This window comes from Gouania willdenowi, unplaced genomic scaffold, assembly GCF_900634775.1.
Source record: "Gouania willdenowi unplaced genomic scaffold, fGouWil2.1 scaffold_216_arrow_ctg1, whole genome shotgun sequence".
Taxonomy (NCBI): domain Eukaryota; kingdom Metazoa; phylum Chordata; class Actinopteri; order Blenniiformes; family Gobiesocidae; genus Gouania; species Gouania willdenowi.
In genome coordinates, this window is record NW_021144970.1 from 26,310 (window position 1) to 49,779 (window position 23,470).

The 23,470-nt window shown below is 38.4% G+C and overlaps 2 protein-coding genes across 2 annotated transcripts; one reads left to right on the top strand and one right to left on the bottom strand.

The window, feature by feature from the left end:
• Positions 1–531: 531 nt before the first annotated feature.
• LOC114458946 (coiled-coil domain-containing protein 127-like) lies at positions 532–8,649 on the bottom strand. Its single transcript, XM_028441334.1, has 4 exons — positions 8,554–8,649; positions 7,300–7,449; positions 2,338–2,582; positions 532–2,249 (listed from the first exon to the last, which is right to left on the bottom strand). The coding sequence occupies exons 2-4, from the start codon at positions 7,439–7,441 to the stop codon at positions 1,803–1,805; spliced, it is 834 nt and encodes a 277-aa protein (XP_028297135.1). The 5' UTR covers positions 7,442–7,449; positions 8,554–8,649; the 3' UTR covers positions 532–1,802.
• Positions 8,650–8,839: 190 nt separating this feature from the next.
• On the top strand, positions 8,840–22,739 carry LOC114458945 (succinate dehydrogenase [ubiquinone] flavoprotein subunit, mitochondrial-like). Its single transcript, XM_028441333.1, has 13 exons — positions 8,840–8,964; positions 11,460–11,543; positions 13,836–13,997; positions 14,160–14,303; positions 14,602–14,766; positions 14,879–15,027; positions 15,114–15,238; positions 16,498–16,666; positions 16,748–16,943; positions 17,032–17,203; positions 22,157–22,275; positions 22,351–22,462; positions 22,570–22,739. The coding sequence occupies exons 1-13, from the start codon at positions 8,902–8,904 to the stop codon at positions 22,722–22,724; spliced, it is 1,815 nt and encodes a 604-aa protein (XP_028297134.1). The 5' UTR covers positions 8,840–8,901; the 3' UTR covers positions 22,725–22,739.
• The last annotated feature ends 731 nt before the right edge of the window (positions 22,740–23,470 follow it).

The following is a 23,470-nucleotide window of genomic DNA, read 5'->3' on the forward strand; positions in this document are numbered from 1 at the left end:
AGAAACTAAAATTGCTCAAAGGCAAAGAAAATGCAAGCAAGGATGCAAAGGTTGAAAAAGCATATGTGTTACAGGTATTAAAGTGTCTAATTGAATATTCAATTCAATTAGAGGAGATACTGTATGTGGAAAAATGCTGGGTTTTAGAAAAAATTAAGAGTACTTTCCACAATTTGTTAAGGTCATTAATTGCTGCATGTGAGGAAGGTGTGGTAAATTGCAAGGTCCAGCAAATATTGTGGCATTTGATTGAATTTGGAAGGACTGAGACATCTGAAACTGAAATATTTGGTTATTTAGAAACATTTCTGTTTTCTGTTATTGCTACCTGCTCTTGTGGACCTAATTGGATCCTCTAAAAGGCCAGATTTGGCCCCGAGACATTGAGTTTGATATGTGGTCTGGAGAGAGAGCAATCTAACCTGTGAAAGTGCAGCTGTCCAGGACAAAGTTTGAAATTATTTGCTCTACCTTATGTTAGAATATAGAAACATGTTGTGTCCCTGAGAATAACACAAACCACAATAAAAATCTAGTTTTGAAAGCAGAAGTGTAATCAAAAAAATTGCTCAGCATAGTCAAATAATTACATTGGATTTGATGATTATTCCAGGTTTACAAACAATGTGCGTTATGGTTGTAGTGCTTTGTTATTGCAGTACTTGTAGTACTGTGTACATGCTCCAATGATCAAAGTACATCTTCTTAAAGGCTCTCAGTTACTCTGCGTTACAAATTTCGAGTATAAAGCAGCAACAAATCAGCCTGTAAGGTGGTGTGCAATTTCAATATTTATATGCAGCTGCAGCAGGAAGAAACTGACAGGTTTCCATGTAGGAAAAATTATCATTACTAAACTGTCTCATAACAGTTAGATCACAGTTCACATTCACTATTAGTGGGTGAACAATCCAATTTTTACATTAAAAGAGCAAACGTGTATCTAAAACATGAAAAACTGCATGTTAATAAATCTCTTTGTAAAATGTGGAGTGGGAATAGGCATGAAGAAATGAAATAATGTTTTAACCAGGTATAGCTTCTACATGATTAAAGTTGGTATTCTTTTTTGGAAATGTAACAATTTGTGTTTACATCCTCTTCCCATGAAAGGGTATTGTATTCACTTAAAAAAAAATAAATAAAAAAAATCTGTTTTTTCCGAATAATTTTTTGGATGTTTTTTCAGGCAATATTTTCATGTTTTTTGGACAAATTTTTTTCTGTTTTTTTGAGTAATTTTTTAACGCAAATTTCTTTCTGTTTTTTATGCACATTTTGCACCTTGTTTTAACTGATTATTTTTTTTGTCTGAGCTTAGAAGGCATTTCAAACAGATGCATTTGTTTCTTTGTTCAGAGCAAACATGGCCGGCTCCTTTAATTTGATAAACATTTCCAGATATCTCGATAATTCAGAAAGAAAAAAAAAAAAGCACGAAAAACAAGATTAATTACTCAGAAAAACAGAAGAAAAACAATTTGTCAGAAAAACTGACAAAAATTGCCAAAACCTTTCCCAAAAAATAAAATATTCAGAAAAAAAACATTTTTTTTTCTCAAGTGAATACAATACGCATCCTTGGTCACAGTTAAATACCAGTAAAAGCATATATAAATCTAAAAACAAACCATTTCCCACTCCCATTTCATATGCTGACAACATTGTGGGCGCCGCAAATGGCTGCTCCGGTGTGTTGATGTGTCTCCTTTCACTGCAACTACCTAGTCAAATTCCTCGTATTGTTCTAAACTGTACCTGGTCAATAAAGCTCTTCTGATTCTGATTCTGATTGTATCTAGTCATTTGTTGTCTGATGGAATTTTCCCTCCTAGCAAAGCCTTCTCAGCTTGTTTGTGTTTCTGTAAAGTGATCTGCAGCTGCCAGTATTTAAGGTACACCCACATGAGGCTTCCATTCTTTCTCTTATCCATGTTCAGAGGTTCTGCACAGTAATTGTCTTTCCTAAAAATGTCTACAAGGTCAGATTCCAGATCAAGCTCTGCTCCAAGCGGCTCTTTAACAACTCTGATTAACATGTTCTTCTCGATCTCCAAACGATGGGCTCGGGGCCTAATGTGGGAGCAGTAAGCACTCTGCCGTTCCAAAAGCTGACTTTCAAGCTCCTTTAGCGTGGCAGTAGCACGTCGGTACCAGTCATTCTCTCTTTCTAAGGCGAGATGAAGAACGGCCCCTGCAGCTCCAGACTGTACCACCCTCTTTTTCTCTTCTTCCAGAGTCACTTGTTCCTGATGGAAGAGGAAGTATTCATAGCAGAGCAAAAAAACTGTGCCAGAGGTTTAAGGGTTAAATATTTGGTATTAAGTGTTATTTTACCATCTTTAACTGTTTCAGCTTTTCGACGTGCTGTTGCCTCATTGAGGACATGGCCTGCTGGTATCCTTTCACCCTTTGCTTCTCTTTCTCCAGCTCCAGCTCCATAGCAGCTACTGTTTTATTCCTCTCGATCAGTGTGTCCCTGTAATGTGCCTCCAACTCGCCTTTTATTATGGACGTGTCTTTGACATATTGGCTCTTAACATTCTGGATCTCCCTTTGGGAATCCCTGGTCCAGATCCAGCCTGTAGAAATGATAGGATTAAGAATTAAGGACCAAATCAGATATCCTAACATTTAAAAGAACACAGTACTTATTGGTATGCAACTTTTTAAAGGGTAAATAAAGGTAAAGTCAGAACACCAGTGATATTCTTCCACTGATAGCTCTCATGTGGACAATTGTTCAGTGATTTCACATACTAACAGTCAGGTTTCAAGTATGACATAATTAAAGTCGTAATAGTATTTGCTGTTGTAATCGTAATTGAATTGTAATTGAGTTCATATAATTGACATTGTAATTGTAAATTACAATTTCATTAAACTTAAACCTGTTTGATAATTATTTAAATATATTTCACATCAACTCTACCTGTCAGTTCTCCTGAGGATCGTTTTACCATTTAAAAAAATAAATACATCTAGGAGTATAACGACAGAAAAAGGCTCAAACGCCCACACCAATATAATTAAAAGCAATATTTTCATTGATTAGGAAGGTAACAAGAGATGAGAAACAAATTAGATGATAGATAATTTTTAGTGTATTTTACAGCTGATTTAAACTAACCAGTTATCATAAGAGATGCTAACAGAAAGCTAACACTGTTTATTAAAGGCTCAGTAATTGTCATTAATTGTAATTGAACTTTAATAATTGAGAACACAATTGTAATTGACTGTCAGGGTAAAAATAATAATTTCATTTTTTTTTTTTAAATGCTGGTCACCGTAATTGTAACTGAGTTGTATTCGAAAATGGGTAATTGAAGGTGGAGTTGTAATTGCAAAATGTAACTGACCCCAACCCTGGTAACAGTACACATTTTTATAGGAAAAGAAGGAAGGCTGCTATTGGCTAACCACATACTGTAAATAAAGGAGGGGAGAAGCTTTTCCCAACTCAGGACACCTGCCAGGGGATTGTTGTGTGTTTTGTGAACTTGTCTGTGGGAACACAAGGTGAACCGTGTCTGGGAAAATTGGATAAAACACACACACACACACACATATATATATATATGTATGTTCTGGATATAATGTGAATATAATTTTGCTATAATATTCTCTATTAGCTGGCAGACTGGCATCTCCTCACCTGTTCTTCAGGATGACATGGTCCTCCTTTAACCAAGGAGAGGCTAATAAACCTCAGCCAAGGAGCTTATGTTTCTGCCAGTGTTTATTTATTTGTCTGTGAACAGTCCATCTCAAAAACTAATGGATGGATTTGGATGAAATGTTAAGGAAATATCAGAGTGATTAGATTTTGGGGATGATCCAGGTCAAAGATCACCAACATGGTCCACAAGAGGTTCCCTCAGGAGCACTAGTAACCAATGAGCTTTATCTAATATCTGATGATCAGATTTACTTGCCAGGATTCAAACTCACAAAGTTAAAACCAGGTGTTAGCTGTAGTCAGAGCCTTAGTAGAGCAAAATACTGCGGCACTTGATATGTTTTTGTATTTCACTGAAACATTGGGAAAAATGTAAGTGTCTCAGATAGGATTTTGTAAAAAATAAATAAATACATTTGAAAGAAGCTGCAGATTGTGACAAGATGTGTTTCTAATAAATGTAAAGTGGATTTTTGTAAAATATTACAAAATTGTTAAATTGTAAAAATGTTTAGAATTTGTTAATAAGTTGTTAGTTTGTGGCTGGTAAAATAAGAACCATGATTGCCTATGAAATGTAATGAAAATGAAACAATTGCATGAATTAGGAAAAAAAAAAAGCATTGCATGTTGAAACATTTCCTACCTTTTTAAGTTACTGCTAGTTTTCCTCATTATATTACAATTTAATTTAAGTGAAACCGTGAAAATTTAGTATTTAGAAAATGTATATCAAACTGGTATCCCTTCAGATTATTCACTAGCTTTGAAGTAGCTCACAGCTTCATGAAGGTTGGTGACCTCTAGGTCAATATCCCAAATATAACATTTAGGAGACAATGTAAAATGTGCTTTTTAGTGTTATCATTATGTCAAATCATCATTCATAATCAATGGCAGCATCCAGCCACCAGTATGACAAAGGATCAATCATACCCTGAAAAACACACTACTGTCCTATTAATTGAGAAAGTAACACTGATTACGTCTTTATCATGACATTCGTTTGTGTTAAAGGTTTATTAAAGAGTAACTAAACCATAAAATCACTTTCTTTCTATTGTAAACAAATATATGGTTCTGAAGTAGTGCTGTTGGTTGATTCTGGTCCAACTCTTAACGTTTTAGTCAAAGTATTTCAATTTGGCATTATTTGTTGTAAAATGTCAGCGTGACTGCCCTCTATGGGTTGAAACCTGGCTATTACAACAGATTTTTACTATTACTACTGTGATATTTTGAGACCATATTGAGTCACAAACAAGCATTGTTAGCCCCGCCCCTTTTATTAAAACTATCACCTGTGGACTCTGCTGTATGTGTGAGTAGGTTGGACTGACAGAATTCTGAATAGAGAGCTATAGTGAGTATTGAGTAGCTGGTTAGCATAGTATAGATTGTTTTTTGGAGTTTTTATAGTATAAACTGGGCGTGTCTTAACTGCTCCAGGAGCCACACCCATAATCAGACATTTTGCTGAATTTCCCCCTAGTGGCAGGTCAGCAGAAAGCAGGAGTTTAGTTTCTCTCTAAGAACAAGAGAACAAGTTGTTCTTAAATTTGATGAGTTAGAAAACATATACAATGATTTAAATCTGTTAAACAAGGGTCCCATTGTAATTGCTCAAGGGCTGTGGCAGACTAAGCTTTAAACCAGCAGATCCTGTGTTAGGTTTAAAGAAGATACAGATCAATCCTTTTCATGATGCACTAGGTCCAAATAATCACTATAATGGCCGCTAGGAGGCGCTATTGGTCTTTTATCTTTAAAAAAAAAACTGAATTCAAGTTACAACTGCATCAAAATTTGACATTGTTGTTTGATTTGTTGTGTGTTGTATTTTTGGTGGTGTGTACTTTTTTTTGCAGCAAACTTTTTATTTTTCATTTAATTTATTTGTTCCTTTCATGAAAGTGCACAGTATTACATTATACGGTAGAAAAACATATGCATTTACACAAGATTGATTATAAGTAACCTATACTCTTAACACTAGAGGTGTGCAGTGCCTTGAATTTGATGATACGATTTACAATTTGCATCTCACAATACAATATATTCCGATATATCCCAATACTAAACAATACCATATACATGGCAATATACATTGTGATTTATTACGAGATCAATCATTAAAAATGTCACCTTTACAGCTACAATATGGTATGAAATATAATTTCTTTCTTTTAAAAAAACAAAACAAAAAACTTGTGAGAACAAGTAAACGGTAACTAACTGTAATCCAAGTACCAACATAAAAAAAACAAGTGTTATGTTTATCAAACTGTCAAATTCAATTTTTCAAAAAAGTTTAACTTTTGCTTCTAAAAAAAATTCTGATTCTGTTAAGTTGTCAATTTTTTTTTTTTTTTTAAATTACCACATACATCCAGAAAAGTGCCCAGTATGTGTGCAATAAACTTCCAAGTTAAAATGCATTAAGGAGTGAAGTAGTTTAACAAGGTCTGATGTGGTTCACTGACACCTAGCTATGCATATGTTAGCGCAATAAATAGTTTTTTTCCGTTGATTCAAAATACGGTGAAATAATACAATATACCGCAGAGCCGAATCGATTTTGTCTTACACCCCTAATCAACACTATTGATTATTTCAACATCAAACTCAGTTAAGTTTAAAAAACACCTTTACAAACTGAAGATGTGAAAATGTAGAGCAGAGGATGAAGCTGCAGAAGGATTGTTTTTTGAACTTATTTAGGAAGTGCTTTGGCTTAAAGCTGGAATATGTAAAGTTTATTTAGTATATTATAAGCTACAGCACTACTGTAATACACTGCTATGCTGAAGGATTCATATTGTGTATCGAGAAAATTTACTTTTTCACACAAATATGTGCACCAGCCAGGCTAAGCCTGTACTGTTTTTTTTTTTTCTAAATGAATTTAATGTTATGCCATTAAATGTTAGCTATGGTTTAAATATCTTATTTTATGAAGAAGCATATTGCAACGTCAAAACTACTTAAAAGTTTGATGGTATATCAGTATTTACTGTTTTAAATACTCCTTGGTATCTGCTGTGGTCAGACTTATTCAGTGTCCTTTCTTTTCACAGGACGAACACTAGAAGCAGCAGCTAGACTGGAAGGCTCTATGCTACGAATCTGTGGTGTTGCCGTGTGGTACGGAAACACCACAGCCATGGTCCGCAAACGCCTGCAGAGAGTGGTGAAGACGGCATCAAAGACCACCAAGACTCCACTCCCCTCTCTGCAGAGCATCTACAAGTGCAGAGTTCATCAAAGACACTTCTACCCTTCAGGACGGAGGCACAGAAGTGTTAAATGCAGGACCACCTGACTGAGGAACTCCTTTCTACCTTGTACATATATACTGTACCTTAATTACTTTTTAAATTATTGTTACTATGCTTTTCTTTGTTTCAAAGGAAACATGTGTCCTTACTGTGCACATGACAAACACTTTGAATCTTGAATTGGTTACCAGTGCTCCAGTTAGAACAGGCCTGAGGGCACCTGTTGTGGTCCATGTGGGCTACCTGGTGCCTGAGGACACCATGTTGGTGACCACTAGTCTAATGTTTAGGGTCCGTCATACCTCTTTAAAAACAAAAACACACACTCATGTAACCTACGGAAAGCAGCCAGTCCCAGCATGGGCACCAGCAGAGCGTAGTTCCATCGGCTCCCATCAGCAGCCCCCGGCCCCCCTCCTCCTCCTCCTCCTCCTCCGTCAGGCTGTATGTTCCATCTTGGAGGGTCGTTCAAGTTGTTCATGGAGGCAACTGTCTCACACACACATGCACGCACACACCAAAACATTAGTGACGACAGACAAAACACTGACTAAAGACCAAGGTTGGGGTCAATTATAATTATAATTGCGTAATTGATAATTAACTACAATTATGGTATTATTATAATGGTAGTTGAAATTTTTTAAATCTGTTGAGGTCGTAGTTAAATTCACTTTATAACTGCAATTGTCATACAATTGACAATTATACAAACATTTTTAATTATAATTTAACACTAAACTCGGGAACCATGTTACCATTCTATGTACAGTTCTATACAGATGTAGTTAACAATTATTAAAACATGTTTCATATCAAGCTTTCCCACATTTTGCCATTTAAAAGAATATGAAATCTAAGGGTATACAGTACTGACAAAAAAAAAAGGCTCAGCTGCTCACACCAATTATTTTAAAACCTATATTTTCATTGATTATGAAGCCTAACAAGGATATTAGATATTAGTTATTAATGTATTTTACAGCTGATGTAGGCCCCATTATTGTAAGAGATGCTAACAGAAAGCTAACACAAGAGGAAGGATAACTGTTAAGTTATTTATTTCAGGCTCAGTAATTGTGATTAATTATAATTAAAGTTTAATAATTGAGAACGTAATTGCAATTGACTTTCTGATGGTAAAAAAAATAAATTGCAAATTATTTGTAATTGGGGGAAAAATGCTGTTCACTGACTGTAATCGCAATTGAAAACGCAATTGTAACTGAAAAATGTAATTGACCCCAACCTTGCTAAAGAACTAAATAGTAACGAACAATACACAGTAACCACACACAGTGTTGTTAATTTTACGAATACATTATTGAGTACAAACAAGTAACACCATGTAAGAGACTGATTTGAAAAAATAATAATAATGATTTGCTTGTTGACCCGAACACTACAAAAGGCCGGACGACACGGAAGTTGTGCAGCTGTCTCGCGGCTAACATGCTAGCAAACATTGAGCCCTGTAGTTTGGGTACAGGGAAGAGTATTTTAACACAAACATAACGAGGGGAATTGTTGCAATGCAATTCCGACAACGTGTTGATGTGTGTCATTATGTTTAGTAAATGTGTGGAGTCTCACCTTGAATGTAAAGTCTAGGTCACTTATACATTTGTTCCTGCACAACCAGCTCTTACACAAGTTCTCACGCCTCAGCGGCCCGACCACACCTAAAGGGGGGATTCATATAGAGCCTAGTGGGAAAGGCAGTTAAATATCACATATCCTCCAAATATATTACCTTTTTTTTAATTGAAAAAAATAAATAAAAATATCTGTTTTGTACAAGTAAAGGGTTGCTGTATGTTGTTTTAATGTTCACAAAGCGGTGTAATAACACCGACATCCCTATGAGTGAAGTGGTATAGTCCAGAGTGGCTGAATATTGGTCCTCCGCAGCTTTTCGCTGAGTCGCTTTTATCTGACAACATGGCGAGTGTTCGTGTGGCATCCCGTCTTCTGTCCAAAAAGACCCTTTACAAAAAAAACACAGTAAGTGTCAACATATTTATGTGTACTGATATGTATCTTATCTTTAGTTGTGTTTGTGTGTGTGTGTGCTTTTTTTTCCCAGTTGAAGGCGGACTGTAGCTTTCGTAACCATTGGCTCTGCCTTGTGTAATGTGTTATGTAGTTGAGGGTCTTTCAATGTGACACACTGGAAACATGCTCCTTTCAGCATTCAGTGGAACGATAACGACCTAAACACAGTTTTTTTTAAATTTTAGTTAATTTTGCGTGTTTAAGCACTCATTCCTTAAGTTATAAATGCAATTGCTTCATTGAATTACACTAAACTCACTTGCCCTTGTGGATAATAGAGCTAGCTTGGCTGCTAGCTCTCTCACATAATGCTACATTTAGTATTACTGAAGTTTAAAATAGTCTGCCAACAACATTTTATTTTAATTCAATATTTTAATAATTAGTAATTTACATTAATATTATGTCTTATTAGTAGTATTTATATCAATAGTATGAAATCTACATTTTCTGTATTTTAATAGCAGTTAGCTATCTACTATGATGTAATGTATTGCTGTTATGCAGTCATTTATTTGCCCTCTCATGATAAAAGAGGCATTAAAGCTGTGTTTAACAAGATTATAAATTGCCTGTAAATAATACAAGTATGTATCTTTTAGTAGATTGTAGATGCACACATCAGTTTTGTGCTTCCCACACAGTCTCTGTTGGTGCTTTTGTCTGATTTATTAAGTCCTGTGTTGACTAGACAATAAACTGAACCACAAACAACTTGGTGTGATACCTGGTCTATATATATATATATATACTCAATAGGACTGTAGATAATCAGTGGTTGCTCACCTCCTACATTGTTCACCCAGATACACCCTTTACCTTTATAGTCTATATATATATATATCACAACAATCTTTTTTATCACTAATGCCTTTTAATATTATTATTATTGTTATTATTTATTTTTAATTTTTATATATACTCCCTGCACACCTAAACAACTGAGACTTTTTTTCTCAAAATGATGACTTTTGAGTCTTTTGACTCACATTTCCATTTGTCTTCCCGAGTAGTGACATCAACGATACGGACTGCCGTTTTTCTTGAGCTAATATTTGGAGCCGATACTACCTTTTCTCCCTCATAAAAAATTAAAATTACACAATGATGAAAACAAATGGTACGAGTCTCAATTTTTAAAAGAAGAACATTTAGTGAAATTAACAAAGGTGAGGTAGAATGACAAAAAGTACAAAATAATTTTACAAATATTAAAACCAGGTGTAAATAATGCGGATCGACAAACGCAGCAGCCTGCATCGGCCATTGCCGATACACGTAAGAAGCACAAAAATCAGCTGAATATATCTGCTGGCCGTTGTATCAATCTATCAAATCCACACATCTGTTGGAAAACACGTGTATTTTTTATACACAAGCTCACATCAGATTTTACAAACTCTCGAGCGTGACCCGAACCCGAATATTTATATCCAAGTTGATGTGATGATACTCCACTAAATTAACATGGAAGTGAGCAGTAGTCTAGAAAACTAGGCAACCCACGAGTTGATTGTACCTGAAAAAAATTAACCGTCAGTATTAATTGGTTTAGGTTTTTGTTATAGGTCAACGATGAGCATCCTTACCACCAATTTCCACTGGATGCGGCTCCGCTGCGGAACGTCACCGCCTCGTCACCGGAGCTGATAGGTTTCCATTTTAGTCTATGTGTTAATTTCCACCGGGTCCGCTGCGGTGCGTGGCTGCTCCTTCCCAGATGCGGTAGTCCGGTGCCCTGCACCAGATATACGCAGGGCTTCTATTTCTGGCGGATACTGGAGCACAACGCATCAATCAGCACAGAGCAAATGAAGCTAAACAGGAAATTAAGCACGTACTCCGCAATAAAATATTGGGTTACTTTTCAAAATAAAACACTTCAGATTATATTTCAAGTAAATACATCACCAAAACGTCATAATGTGTAAAAACAAATTCACATCCACTATATTGATTTCTCTCATACTGTAACTACACTGTAAACTGCAGCAACTTTGATTTAGTTCATGTTTTACTGGTGCAGTTTTATCTCTTCTCTGTTGGCTGTTGCTAAAAAATGTGTCTATGACAAATCCAGAGTCCAACCTTCTTGTTCTGCTTCGTTAGGATCACTGACCTGTTTGTCTGTTTATTGTTGCGTTCATAACACATACATTTAACCACGTTCTCGCGCGATTATATAAATATCGTGAGAACTGCTCTGTCTTGTGACGTCACAGTCATTCAAACGGAGAGCACTGCGGCGCACGCCAAACGCAACCGGTGTGAATTACCGGACAGCGGTGAAATACCGTATCGGTGCTGTGGCGCAGCGGAGACGTATCCAGTGGAAACCCTGGGTTAGTCTCCTCACAAGCTGAAGTTGATCCTCTGAAAAGCTGCATCTGGCCCTCGTGACCCTTTTAAACATTCTAGTAATATAGTGTTTTCCTTCTTCCCAGGTTCCTGCTGCTGCAGTCCAAGGCTCCAGGAACTTTCATTTCTCCATCTATGGCAAAAAGACAAATGCCAAAGTATCAGATAATGTAAGTTTGATCACAAATGCACATCTGCCTTTATATAGCGTGTACATTGGATCGTGTGCCGGTTGAAGTGATTGGCCGGTGTCTGCACAAACCTTTATACTGTATGTCTAGAAAATGTATCGAAAAAACTTACCCATGGAGTTATTTAAGGGTGTGCCAAAATATTGATACAAAGATATATCGCAAGGTTTCTCCTAGCAGTACGTTATCGATTCACTGGCGCCAAATATCTATATTTATTTTTTAAAATGTATGTTATTTTATTTTTTCCTTTATTACACAAGTTAAGTATAGGGCCCTATAAAGTCCACTTTAACGGCATCGCAGACAGAATCGGCATGAAATGCGTCATTGTGAGGCAAGGAATGTTTTTTTATGGGGAAACGTTTCTGGGGAGCGCTTATTAGGTGTACCGCCCTCCCTCTCCCGTCTTGGCTGCATTAAACACCGCCTAAACTGCCAAAAAACTACGCAAATCATCACTGAGTCCTAAATACAGAGCTGATCAGTGCCTGCTTAACTTTGCTGTGCCTGTAAAACTCCGTCCGTTTCGCATCAAGCGCTTAGGCACAAGCGGCTTCACTCACAACATCTCATCAGAGCTACAGAAGATCCGAGCAGGGCCCTATAAAATCTAGGGATGTAACGATTAATCGTAAGGCAGTTAAAAATCGATTCATAGGTATAACGATTCACATCGATGCTGTGAAAATTGAATCGCAGTACTTTTTTTAACCAGCAGAGGGCGCTACCCAGAAGTGTTGGCGGCGAGCGAAATCTGCTAATACTTTCTTTCTGGCCGCCTTCTACTCTTAAACATATTCATAAATGATTCATTACCCCTTTAGCACCGAAAGAATATCTGTAATATTACGTGAATATCTGTAAAAGTCACGTTTTTCTATTAGCTCTGTCTGCTAGCATAGCATCTCTTCTTCACTGCAAAATATCTGTATTTTTAGTTAAATTGCATTGTTTTGAATAGTTTATCAAGGGATTCTTTTGACAATGAAAAATAGTATAGTATTTTCCCCCAAAAAAATAAAGGAATATTTTTCAGTCATTTATATATAGTCCCATTTTGTAAAATAAATCGCGAGAGAATCGTATCGTGAACCCAGTATCGTGAATCGAATCGTATCGGGAGTTGAGTGAATCGTTGCATCCCTAATAAAATCTGTGTTAATCGCGGACGGAATCACGGAATCGACCTATAAAAACGTTTAAACGCGGAAATGGACAAAATAGGCATGAAACGCCGTCCCCGCGGTGCAAAGAATGTTTTTTATGGGGAAATTTTTTCGGGGACTGCTTATTAGTCCTGGCTGCATTAAACTCATCTTAAACCACTGCAAACGCCCTCTAAAACAACGCAAATCACCAAGCTCCGTTCGTGTTTCGTGTAGCGCAGCAGCACTCCGTGAGAACGTGATCAGCTTTAATCATCTTCACCTGCTCAGTGTTAGAACTGTTGTGTCTGGCTAACTAAGAATAACTCAGTCCGTGTTGTCTTCTAGTTCTTTTTATTCCAGCTTTTTGTCCATGTCTCGTAGGTTCACATTCACAGTCAGCAAGCTACCTGAAGTACAACTATTTCAGTGGGAACTTCCGGTTTACAAAATAAAAGTCCGTTGGAGCAACGTTATTAGAATGTTACATTCTAACATCTCATTAGAGCTACAGTAAAATGCATGTTGAATTAATAATAAAAAATAACTAATGAAACATAATAAAAACAATCAAAGTTTATACTTAATTGATTTTTTTTTAATTAAGCAATGAAAAATGTATTTTTTTTCTATTTAGAGAACATTGTTTTGTTTTGTTGTTTTCCTAAAAAAGCTGTTTTGTTTTCTTTTGTGTTTTAACTTCAGTGTATTGCATGGTGTTACTTTCATCCTGACTATGGGGGACAAAAGTAACAAAGTGCAACATAGGGTCAACGTCAAATTACACAGAAGATAGGATAATTTAAATTAGGTTAATTTAAACTAAGCTGATCAGAACTTAATTAATAAACCTGATTCAGTAAATCATTGATCCCTGAGAGGAAATCAGGTGACATTAATACAGTTCTCATACATCTTTATATGACATATAAATAATTAAAAAGGAGAAGTCAGAATAATCCATGTCACTACAACTTATATCCACCTTTTAATTGTGTGTACTTTATTTTTGACATACATTTTTGTTTAATTATGAGGTTTTTTTATTTATTTTGTTTGCTCACAGGAGTTAGTGCACTCTATCCTTCAGAAATATACTGTAATAGATATTGATTGATTTCAGATCTCGACCCAGTATCCAGTTGTGGACCATGAGTTTGATGCTGTGGTGGTAGGAGCTGGAGGAGCTGGACTCAGGGCGGCCTTTGGCCTGTCAGAGGCCGGATTCAACACAGCCTGTGTCACTAAACTTTTCCCCACCAGGTCTCACACTGTTGCTGCACAGGTAGAGCTACCTTTTTTCTTTTTTTTTTTGAAGTACTGTTTAGTTGTAAAACTAGTAAACAAAATTGTTTGGAATTTTCTTCACCTCATCTTTGACACTTCTTCACTTCTGTTTAAAGATCATTGATATTTCTGTTATGTCTACCAATGCTCTGGTTCAAAGGGTGGGATCAATGCTGCTCTGGGAAACATGGAGGAGGATGACTGGAGGTGGCATTTCTATGACACAGTGAAGGGATCTGATTGGCTTGGTGACCAGGATGCGATCCATTACATGACTGAGCAGGCTCCTGCAGCAGTAGTGGAGGTAAGCGCTCTCCTACAGACACTTCACTGTTCACAGGACTGCTTAAGTTTGCACATTAATGCAAGGCTCTAACATTTAATCATGTCATGTGTTATATGTTGCATGTATGATTGTGTTAATCTAAGTCAGTAATTATGATACTGTGTTTTGGAATTTCCTTTTTTATTAATTGAGAGTGATTGGCCCAAGCTGAAAAAAGATCTAATGATATGAGGGCTTGTGGTAGTCACCCTTTCACTTGTTTTAAGACCATTACCCTACACTTTTTGAAGTAAACTGGCTTCTTCTTCTCCCCCAGCTCGAGAACTTTGGCATGCCGTTCAGCCGAACTGATGATGGGAAGATTTATCAGAGAGCTTTTGGTGGCCAAAGTCTTAAATATGGAAAAGGTGGCCAGGCTCACCGCTGCTGCTGTGTAGCAGACAGGACTGGACACTCGCTTCTGCATACTCTTTATGGACGGGTAGATATGCACATTTTGTGAATTTCCTCCCACCTAATGCAGTGGCAAACTAGTTTTCCTTTGTGGCATTTTAGTCAAATTAATGTTTTATTTTTGTCTGCTTTCTGCTTAGTCTCTCCGTTACGACACCAGTTATTTTGTGGAGTACTTTGCTTTGGACCTGCTGATGGAGAATGGAGAGTGCAAAGGAGTGATTGCTCTCTGCATGGAAGATGGCTCTATTCACCGCTTCAGAGCTCAGAACACGGTTATTGCCACTGGGTAGGAAACATGACCAGCTGTAAATACGTGTTTAATTAGCAGTATTTGTCACTTTGGTCATTCTGAGTTGTTGGGTTTTTTAACAGTGGTTATGGAAGAACCTATTTCAGCTGCACCTCTGCCCACACCAGCACAGGAGATGGAAACGCAATGGTGACCAGAGCTGGTCTGCCCTGCCAGGATCTGGAGTTTGTTCAGTTCCACCCCACAGGTGAAAAAAATCAGCTTTTTTTTTTTATCTACTGTTGTATTTACTGGACTGAAATTTTTATCACCAGAAGAAAGACTCAAGCGTTTCTTGGGAATTCTTTGTTCTTACTAATTCTGAAACAGTATGCCACATAGGGCTGCACGATTATGGCCAAAATGATTATCACGATTATTTGGATCAGTATTTTGATCACAACTATGCATCCTGTTAGGATGTTTGTATAATTATTTAACAACTTTTTAACAAACAATATATGAACAGTTTAGCGTGCAAAAGAAAACCTTTAAACAAGAATGGTGACACACACACACACACAACTCTGTTGCACTTTTTACATATAACCTGAAGTCCAGACTAGAGATGCTCATACTTAACCAATACACACGAGCACCCTCCATACCTAAAAACCCCCTAAAACTCCAGTTTTCTAGAGTCCCGCTCACTTCCACATTAAGTTAATGGAGTATTATCATGTCAACTTGTTGCTGAGAGTCAGACAGGTTGTGTCTGTGCCCCAGAGTGCCAACACACATGGAACAACAAGCGCATGCGCATCTGACGCGACTTACATACAGTATTTTGACCCATTCCTCCATGCAGATCTCTTCTAGAGCAGTGTTGTTTTGGGGCTGGGCAACACAGACTTTCAACTCCCTCCAAAGATTTTCTATGGGGTTGAGATCTGGAGACAGGCTAGGCCACTCCAGGACCTTGAAATGCTTCTTACGAAGCCACTCCTTCGTTGCCCGGGCGGTGTGTTTGGGATCATTGTCGTGCTGAAAGACCCAGCCACGTTTCATCTTCAATGCAAAGTTTTCACTCAAAATCTCACGATACATGGCTCCATTCATTATTTCCTTTACATGGATCAGTCCTCCTGGTCCCTTTGCAGAGAAACAGGCCCAAAGCATGATGTTTCCACCCCCATGCTTTACAGTAGGTATGGTGTTCTTTCTCCTCCAAACACAACGAGTTGAGTTTTTACCAAAAAGTTATATTTTGGATTCATCTGACCATATGACATTCAGCCAATCCTCTTCTGGCTTATCCAAATGCTTTCTAGCAAACTTCAGACGGGCCTGGACATGTACTGGCTTAAGCAGGGGTTCACGTCTGGCACTGCAGGATTTGAGTCCCTGGCAGCGTAGTGCGTTACTGATGGTAGCCTTTGTAATGGCATTAATTCAGGTTTTTTTTGTTCACGATTAAAACCTTGGCTCCACTACCTGACCTGTGTTCATATCAAACATTGTTTACAGGGATCTATGGAGCTGGTTGCCTGATCACGGAGGGTTGTCGTGGTGAGGGAGGAATCCTGATCAACAGTGAGGGAGAGCGTTTCATGGAGCGCTATGCTCCCAATGCCAAAGATTTAGCTTCCAGAGACGTGGTGTCCCGCTCAATGACGATCGAGATCAGAGAGGGCAGGTAGGACGAAAGCTGCTTTTTGTTGTTTTTAACCCAACACTGACAAATGCTTCAACTGGTTTCAAACTGTGTCTGTTTCAGGGGTGTTGGTCCGGAGAAGGACCACGTGTACCTGCAGCTTCATCACCTGCCTCCTCAGCAGCTGGCCACAAGACTGCCTGGAATCTCAGAGACGGCCATGATCTTTGCTGGAGTCGATGTCACCAAAGAGCCCATCCCTGTCTTGCCCACTGTTCATTACAACATGGGTGGAGTTCCCACCAACTATAAGGGACAGGTAAAGATTTTATTAACATCTTTGCATGCTTTATGTTTTCCTGAAGGAGATTTCACAATGATAACTTGCCTTCCCCCGTCCCTAACAGGTGATCACATATACTGAAGGTGCGGACAAGGTGGTGCCTGGGCTGTATGCCTGTGGGGAAGCAGCTTGTGCCAGTGTTCATGGAGCCAACAGGCTGGGGGCCAACTCGCTGCTGGATCTGGTGGTGTTTGGCAGAGCCTGTGCACTCACCATTGCCGAAGAGCACAAACCAGGTGAGGAACCATGAAATGAGCTTTAAAATGGTCCACGTGTTAAAAACTAACCAAAGTTTTCAGCAAATAAAAAGATACTCGAGCCTCCTTTCTAATCGGCAATAATTTTTGATTTGATATATTTTATCTTTTGGCATAATCAATAAGTTTAAAGGAGCAAAAAATGAACATTCATTTTAATTTTTTTTAATGCTAATGGGTGATGAAGCGCTCTTAACCAAGGAGAATGAGTCCACACATATTTTGTACTGCTGTTACGGGTACGAACAGCAGTACAGTTCCGCTGATGGTGATGTCAAATGACGCTGGTGCGCGTTCTCGATCGCTTGGAGAAGTGTCCCAATAACCTCGGAAATAAAAAAAAAAAAGTATTAGAAGACGACGGCTTGGAGACTGAAAGAAGACAAGCATGGTGGACTAAACTACTGTTTGGTTCTACTGATGTACGCAGAGGCATGTGCACAGGTTTTGCAGTAGACAGTCACATGAATGGCGAGTAAATAAATAACCGTGTCACAGTTGGAGTGCAGATCGGCCCGCATTTTCTCGTTGAGTCCGACCCGACAGTGAAAACCTAATTTATTTCCTCAAAGAAATGACATATGTACATTTGTTTTAGTGGTAAGCATTGATTTTATTAACAAGCGACTGTTAATGTCAACATCAGATCAGCACACAGGTAACAAGTGAAAGTGAAACACAAACAAGAGACAAGCATGAGACCCATCAGATCTATTTACATAATCCATGTGTCAAAGATAAAGATAATCTATGTTTTTGTGCAGTAAAAGGAATGTTTCAACGATGTATTCCTTTAAAATTGTCTTCTGCTCTAGTCTTCTTGTCCTGCAGATCACAGCTCTCATCAGCTGTTGCTGCTACTGCACTCAACACTGTGACTGAACCCGACCACCAGTTCTAAATATCTGTCTGAACTCGACTCGCCCCATGCTGTCAGGTCCCGTCAGGGTTTGGTCGGGCATCCATCCTCTATCCACAGTATCCGCTGTGCTCCGGTGATAAACAAACATTTGATGCGCGTTCCCACAGTGGCTTAGCTGATGGCTGCTGTTACACCAACTCCCGTGGTGTGGTGTTACTATGGAGTCTGATTTTTAGATCCTGCCCTATGCTCCTTTAAGGGTTTTTAATGTCTTAGGTTTAAGTTTCATAATATGTCATAGCTACATAATATGTAATGATTACCTTACTACATCAGCATTATCTGGATTTGGAAGAGATTGTTGCAGTGTAGATATTTGCAACTTCACTCAAAGTTTGGTCAGCATCTTAATGAGCAACTAAGCTCTTTCTGCTGACCAGCCACTAAGGGGGAAATTCAAAAATGCCTTTTATTATGGGCGTTACTAGGGATGTAACGATTCACTCAACTCCCGATACGATTCGATTCACTATACTGGGTTCACGATACGATTTTCTCACGATTTATTTTACAAAATGGGAATGTTGACAAATGACTGAAAAATATTCCTTTATTTTTTTGGGGAAAATACTATACTATTTTCCTTCATTCAAAATGATGCAATTTAACTAAAAATAAATCTTGAATGAAATAAATAAAGGAATAATACAAATGAAGAAGCCTGTTAATTTAAATTCTGGTTCTATAATAAACAATTAAAAACTGCATAATAGTTCTTTTTCTTTTTAAAAGTGCAACTGAAAATGTATTTTGTGCCTTAACAATTGGACTTTAAAAAAAAAAAAAAAAACCTGTCATTTTACTGTATTTACGTCAGATATTTGTTTAGACCAGCAGAGGGCGCTGGTAACCCAGTGGTCGGTTGGCATGTAGTTATTCCACCAGTGAAGAAGAGAAGCTATGCTAGCAGACAGAGTTAATAGAAAAACCTGAGTTTTACAGATATTCACGTAATATTACAGATATTCTTTCGGTGCTAAAGGAGTAAAGAATCATTTATGAGCATGTTTAACAGTAAATGGCGGCCAGAAAGAAAATAGTAGCAGATTCCGCCCGTCACGTCCGCTTCTGGAAGGATTAATATATAGCGCCCTCTGCTGGTTAAAAAAAGTACTGCGATTCAATTTTTAGAGCATCGATGTGAACCGTGGTACCTATGAATCGATTTTTAACTGCCTTACGATTAATCGTTACATCCCTAAGTGTTACTGCTGTAATAGTAAGGCATGCCCAGTCAGGCTGCACAGCACTGCTGTCTTCTCAACTACTACATACAATATACAGCCCATAAGCACACAGCACACACAGCCCCACAGATGCTATATCACTCACAAACAGCCCCTGCTCTACTCATGCCATTAGCCTCAGAACACTGCCTCACACACAGCAGCGAGACGTACACGCACACACGCAGACAGACGGGGATACACACGTGTCTGTACATACACACATAGTTTGATGAACTCGCTGATTAGAACACAATCTGCTCTTTATAGAAGCACAGAATCAAAAACATCACCGCTGGAATGCACAGAGCCTGGAGTTCTGCATTGAGGCTGTCAATCATTGCTCACTGAAGGCTGTGATAGGAGGAAAACTAGTCCCTCCTCCCAGCTTTTATCGGAGGAGCGTAGCCAACAGTGAAAGTTAGTGATGCCCGATAATCCAAATAATCTATCTAAGCCAGTAGCAAAATTAAATTGGAATATTTGGCGTTCAACGCATAGAGACCAGTATATCTGACATTTTACTACTAAATACGAAAAATTTAAATACTTTTACTAAAATGTTAAAAGTTGGACGAGGATCAATCAACAGCACTACTTAATACCCAAATACGTTTGTATTCAACAAATTTAGTTTTTAGGTTTAGTTACTCTAGAAAAAAACTGCACTGACTTCAGATCAGCTGAAGAACAGTAGCAGCAACATGGCTGAGCAGCTGCATTCAAACATGCAGCAGCAGGCGCAATGCAACGTGCTGCATGGCAATTTTTAAAACATTTCAATTGTTGTGTAGCTTGGGGCCCCTTGTACAAAATGTACGTGCGCCCAAAAACGTGTGTACGTCAAAATCCACGGCAAAATCCTGATGTTCAGAAACTGGAGTGGGCGTGGAAATGTGCTGTCTTTCACGTCAAGTCGTGAGGTCCGCGGGGTTTAAAAAGTATTAAAAGTTGATAAATCAATTGTGGGTAAATTAAGGCCATTAAAAAGTTTTAATCGCGATTTTATGAGGTATTAAATTTGATTGGTATTCAAGCTTTGACTCGGTTGCGTACTCGGAGCTAGATTTCCTCGGGACCGCACGCATATGGGTGCAAAGTCACGGGACAGCAGGTGTTCTGGCGCTAAAACAGACGAGAAGAAAACAAAAATGGGGGGAAGACTGTTGTTGGCCGCAGACAGCAGCAACTGTCGTTGACATCTTTCTGTGGTCCACACGACCCCTGGTAATTTGACAGGTGAGCTAGCCAACACAGCTACGAACGCAACCTCTGCTTCATTGTCTGCTGACATAAGGGTGGCTATGGGCGGCACGCCAATGCTGCGTACAGAGGTCATCTAGTGTCTCAACACAGCGGTAAATCACCACTCAAGGCATTTCTGATATTTTTAAGTCGATGTTTCTGTTCCGGATTTGGACATTGCTGACGTTCACCTGTGGCAAGGACAAAACTGGATACGTCATAAGATTCGGGTTAGCACCGTACTTTAAGCAGGAAAGACGGAAGACCTCCAGCCCCTGGGACACGGGACATGCTAAAGGAGCTAATGTGAAAAGAGCTAATGCTTAAAGAGCTAAGTACACACAGGTTACACTGCTGTGTGTGCGTGCGTGAGGAGAGTTGGTTTTAAAATTTAACAAGCATTTACGGTGCAATTTTATGTTTGAAACGTGCTACATAGATACATTTGATTTGAATCCCTGTGTATTTCATAAACAAACAAAAGAAATTCAAGGCTTAATGTCAGAAATTAGCTGACTGCCATGTCAATTCACAGGAGTGTGTTGCAAAACTGAATGTGAGGCAGCTTGTCTCTGTCGGTATGGGATGGTCCCAATGTTTATTTGCCGAATTTGTCAAAGAGCTGATGGACACAGAAAAGCTGATGGAAAGCAAATCACACAATCTCTGGCACATGTCCTAAATTTTGATCTGTTGTAATAAGTTTGTTTTCTGCCAGTTGGCCTTGAATAACTGTTGTTGCTTGTTGTGATCTGAGGGGAATGTTTATAAACTAGAGGTTGACCGATATATGGACTATTTTCAATATCAGCCATCGACCAAGAAGAAGAAACACTTAAATATAGGGAGGATATAAAAAGAGAGGACAGTGTTACACCTAGTTGATTATTTTAAAGTGAGAGTGAGATGTGATGTTGTAGTTGTGCATATTGTGACAAGTGTGAAGCTTAGGTATAACGGTGGTGGCTATGAACAGAGGGAAGGAGTGGGCTGTTATACCTAAAACAGGTATTTAGTTTAAACCGACTACTTGCAATTGTATATTGTTGTGCTTTACTGCTACTTACCCATCCTGTACTTTTTGTTTTACTTGGTTGTCTACGGGTATATTTAAAGTTCAATAAATGTTAAGAGTTCTATTGGTGTATTTAATTTAATTTCTTTTATATACATTTATATCATATGAGTGTTTCAGTTGTCTTTAAAAAAAGAAGTATATCGGCTGAATTTTTTTTTTTTTTTAAATGAGGCCCCTGGAGCCTGTTAGTCATCCAATGAGTGCTGCCTTGTCTGTGTTGCATGCTCTGTGTGTCTCCAAGGCAACAGCAATTTGACATTTGTCAATATCTCGTATTTTCTAGATATTTTTGCATTAGCTTTTCAATCTCTCTGAAAGCTGTCAGAGTTTGTGGCCTACCATATATGTTATTATTGTTAGCTTTAGTTAAAGTATTTGAACATTATTTTGTATTAACTCTATTTTTTACTAATCATCTTGTGGTCTCATATTTTTCCTTCTCATTTGTTGTTACTCGTTAGGAGAGAAACTGTCTCCACTGCAGCCCAGTGCAGGTGAAGCGTCTGTAGCCAACCTGGACAAGCTGAGGTTTGCCAACGGCAGCATGAGAACCTCTGAGATCAGACTCAACATGCAGAAGGTACGAAGCCACAAATAAGAAACGAGCCCAATGTGAGATATGTCGTGTCTCACCTTTCTATCGTCCTGCTCTCAGACCATGCAGACCCATGCTGCCGTGTTCAGGACAGGCTCTGTTCTAAAGGAGGGATGTGATAAGATGGACGACATTTACCAAACCATGGATGACCTCAAGACCTTTGACAGAGGTACTCTATTACTTTTCTCACTTCCCTCCATGCTACCTCTTACTCTGTGACATTAAACTGTTACACATCAACCATCATTCCATGTTTCTTCACTCTCTGCCTTCCAGGCATTGTTTGGAACACAGACTTGGTGGAAACTCTGGAGCTGCAGAACTTGATGCTAAATGCTGTTCAGACCATCAACTCTGCTGAGCAGAGAAAGGAGAGCAGAGGAGCTCATGCTAGAGAGGACTTTAAGGTGGGTAGCCTCCCCTCCTGTTAATTCAAACACACACACCATGGCCTTCAATGCCAAACAATACTAATCAGACCTAGGATGTGATGGAGTATTGCTCATATCATTTAGGTCAGTTGGTGTCGCTTAGTGTGCATCGGGTAGAATGCAATGAACAGGTTGGATGAATAATATAGAATAGAATTCTTTTATTGTCATTATACACAAGGTACAGCACAAATAAGAGACAACTCTTGTGGTGCTAGGTACAGAGAAAATAAAAAGAAAGTCAAATTAGTGTATTTACAAGAGGAGCCACTAAGACAATAAATAAACAAATAAACAGTGAGAACAATGAGGATAAATGTATTGCACAGTTACAAATTCAGATCCCATAAATCACCAATATAACAGAAATAAACATACATAATTTGGGCTTCCAGCTCATAAAACCCACAAAAACAGGAATTCAAAAAATTAGAATACTGTGAAGAAATCACCATTTACTTTGCAGAAAAAAAGAGGAGAAGAACTGGACTGTTGGCCAGTGGTCCAAGGTCCTCTTTTTTGATGAAAGTAAAGTGCGCCATTCATCTGGGAATCAAGGTCCAAGGGTTTGGAGGAAGACGTGTGAGGAACAGAACCCAAGCTGCTTGAAGTCCAGTGTGAAATATCCACAGTCAGTCATGATTTGGGGTGCAATGTTCTGTTCCTCGCTCGTCTTCCTCCAAACCCTTGGTCCTTGATTCCCCAATGAAAGGAACACTTTCTGTATATGGAAAAGCCGTAATATA

What these genes read in the sequence shown, in the direction of transcription:
- LOC114458946 (XM_028441334.1), bottom strand. Translation starts at nt 7,441, where the DNA reads ATGAACAACTTGAACGACCCTCCAAGATGGAACATACAGCCTGACGGA. An exon ending in GCTGGGACTGGCTGCTTTCC is followed by an intron (nt 2,583 to 7,299) that starts GTAGGTTACATG and finishes TCATTTCTACAG; the next exon opens with GCTGGATCTGGACCAGGGAT. An exon ending in AGCTGAAACAGTTAAAGATG is followed by an intron (nt 2,250 to 2,337) that starts GTAAAATAACAC and finishes CTCTTCCATCAG; the next exon opens with GAACAAGTGACTCTGGAAGA.
- LOC114458945 (XM_028441333.1), top strand. Translation starts at nt 8,902, where the DNA reads ATGGCGAGTGTTCGTGTGGCATCCCGTCTTCTGTCCAAAAAGACCCTT. An exon ending in TGTTCAGTTCCACCCCACAG is followed by an intron (nt 15,239 to 16,497) that starts GTGAAAAAAATC and finishes CATTGTTTACAG; the next exon opens with GGATCTATGGAGCTGGTTGC. An exon ending in CCTCAAGACCTTTGACAGAG is followed by an intron (nt 22,463 to 22,569) that starts GTACTCTATTAC and finishes TCTGCCTTCCAG; the next exon opens with GCATTGTTTGGAACACAGAC.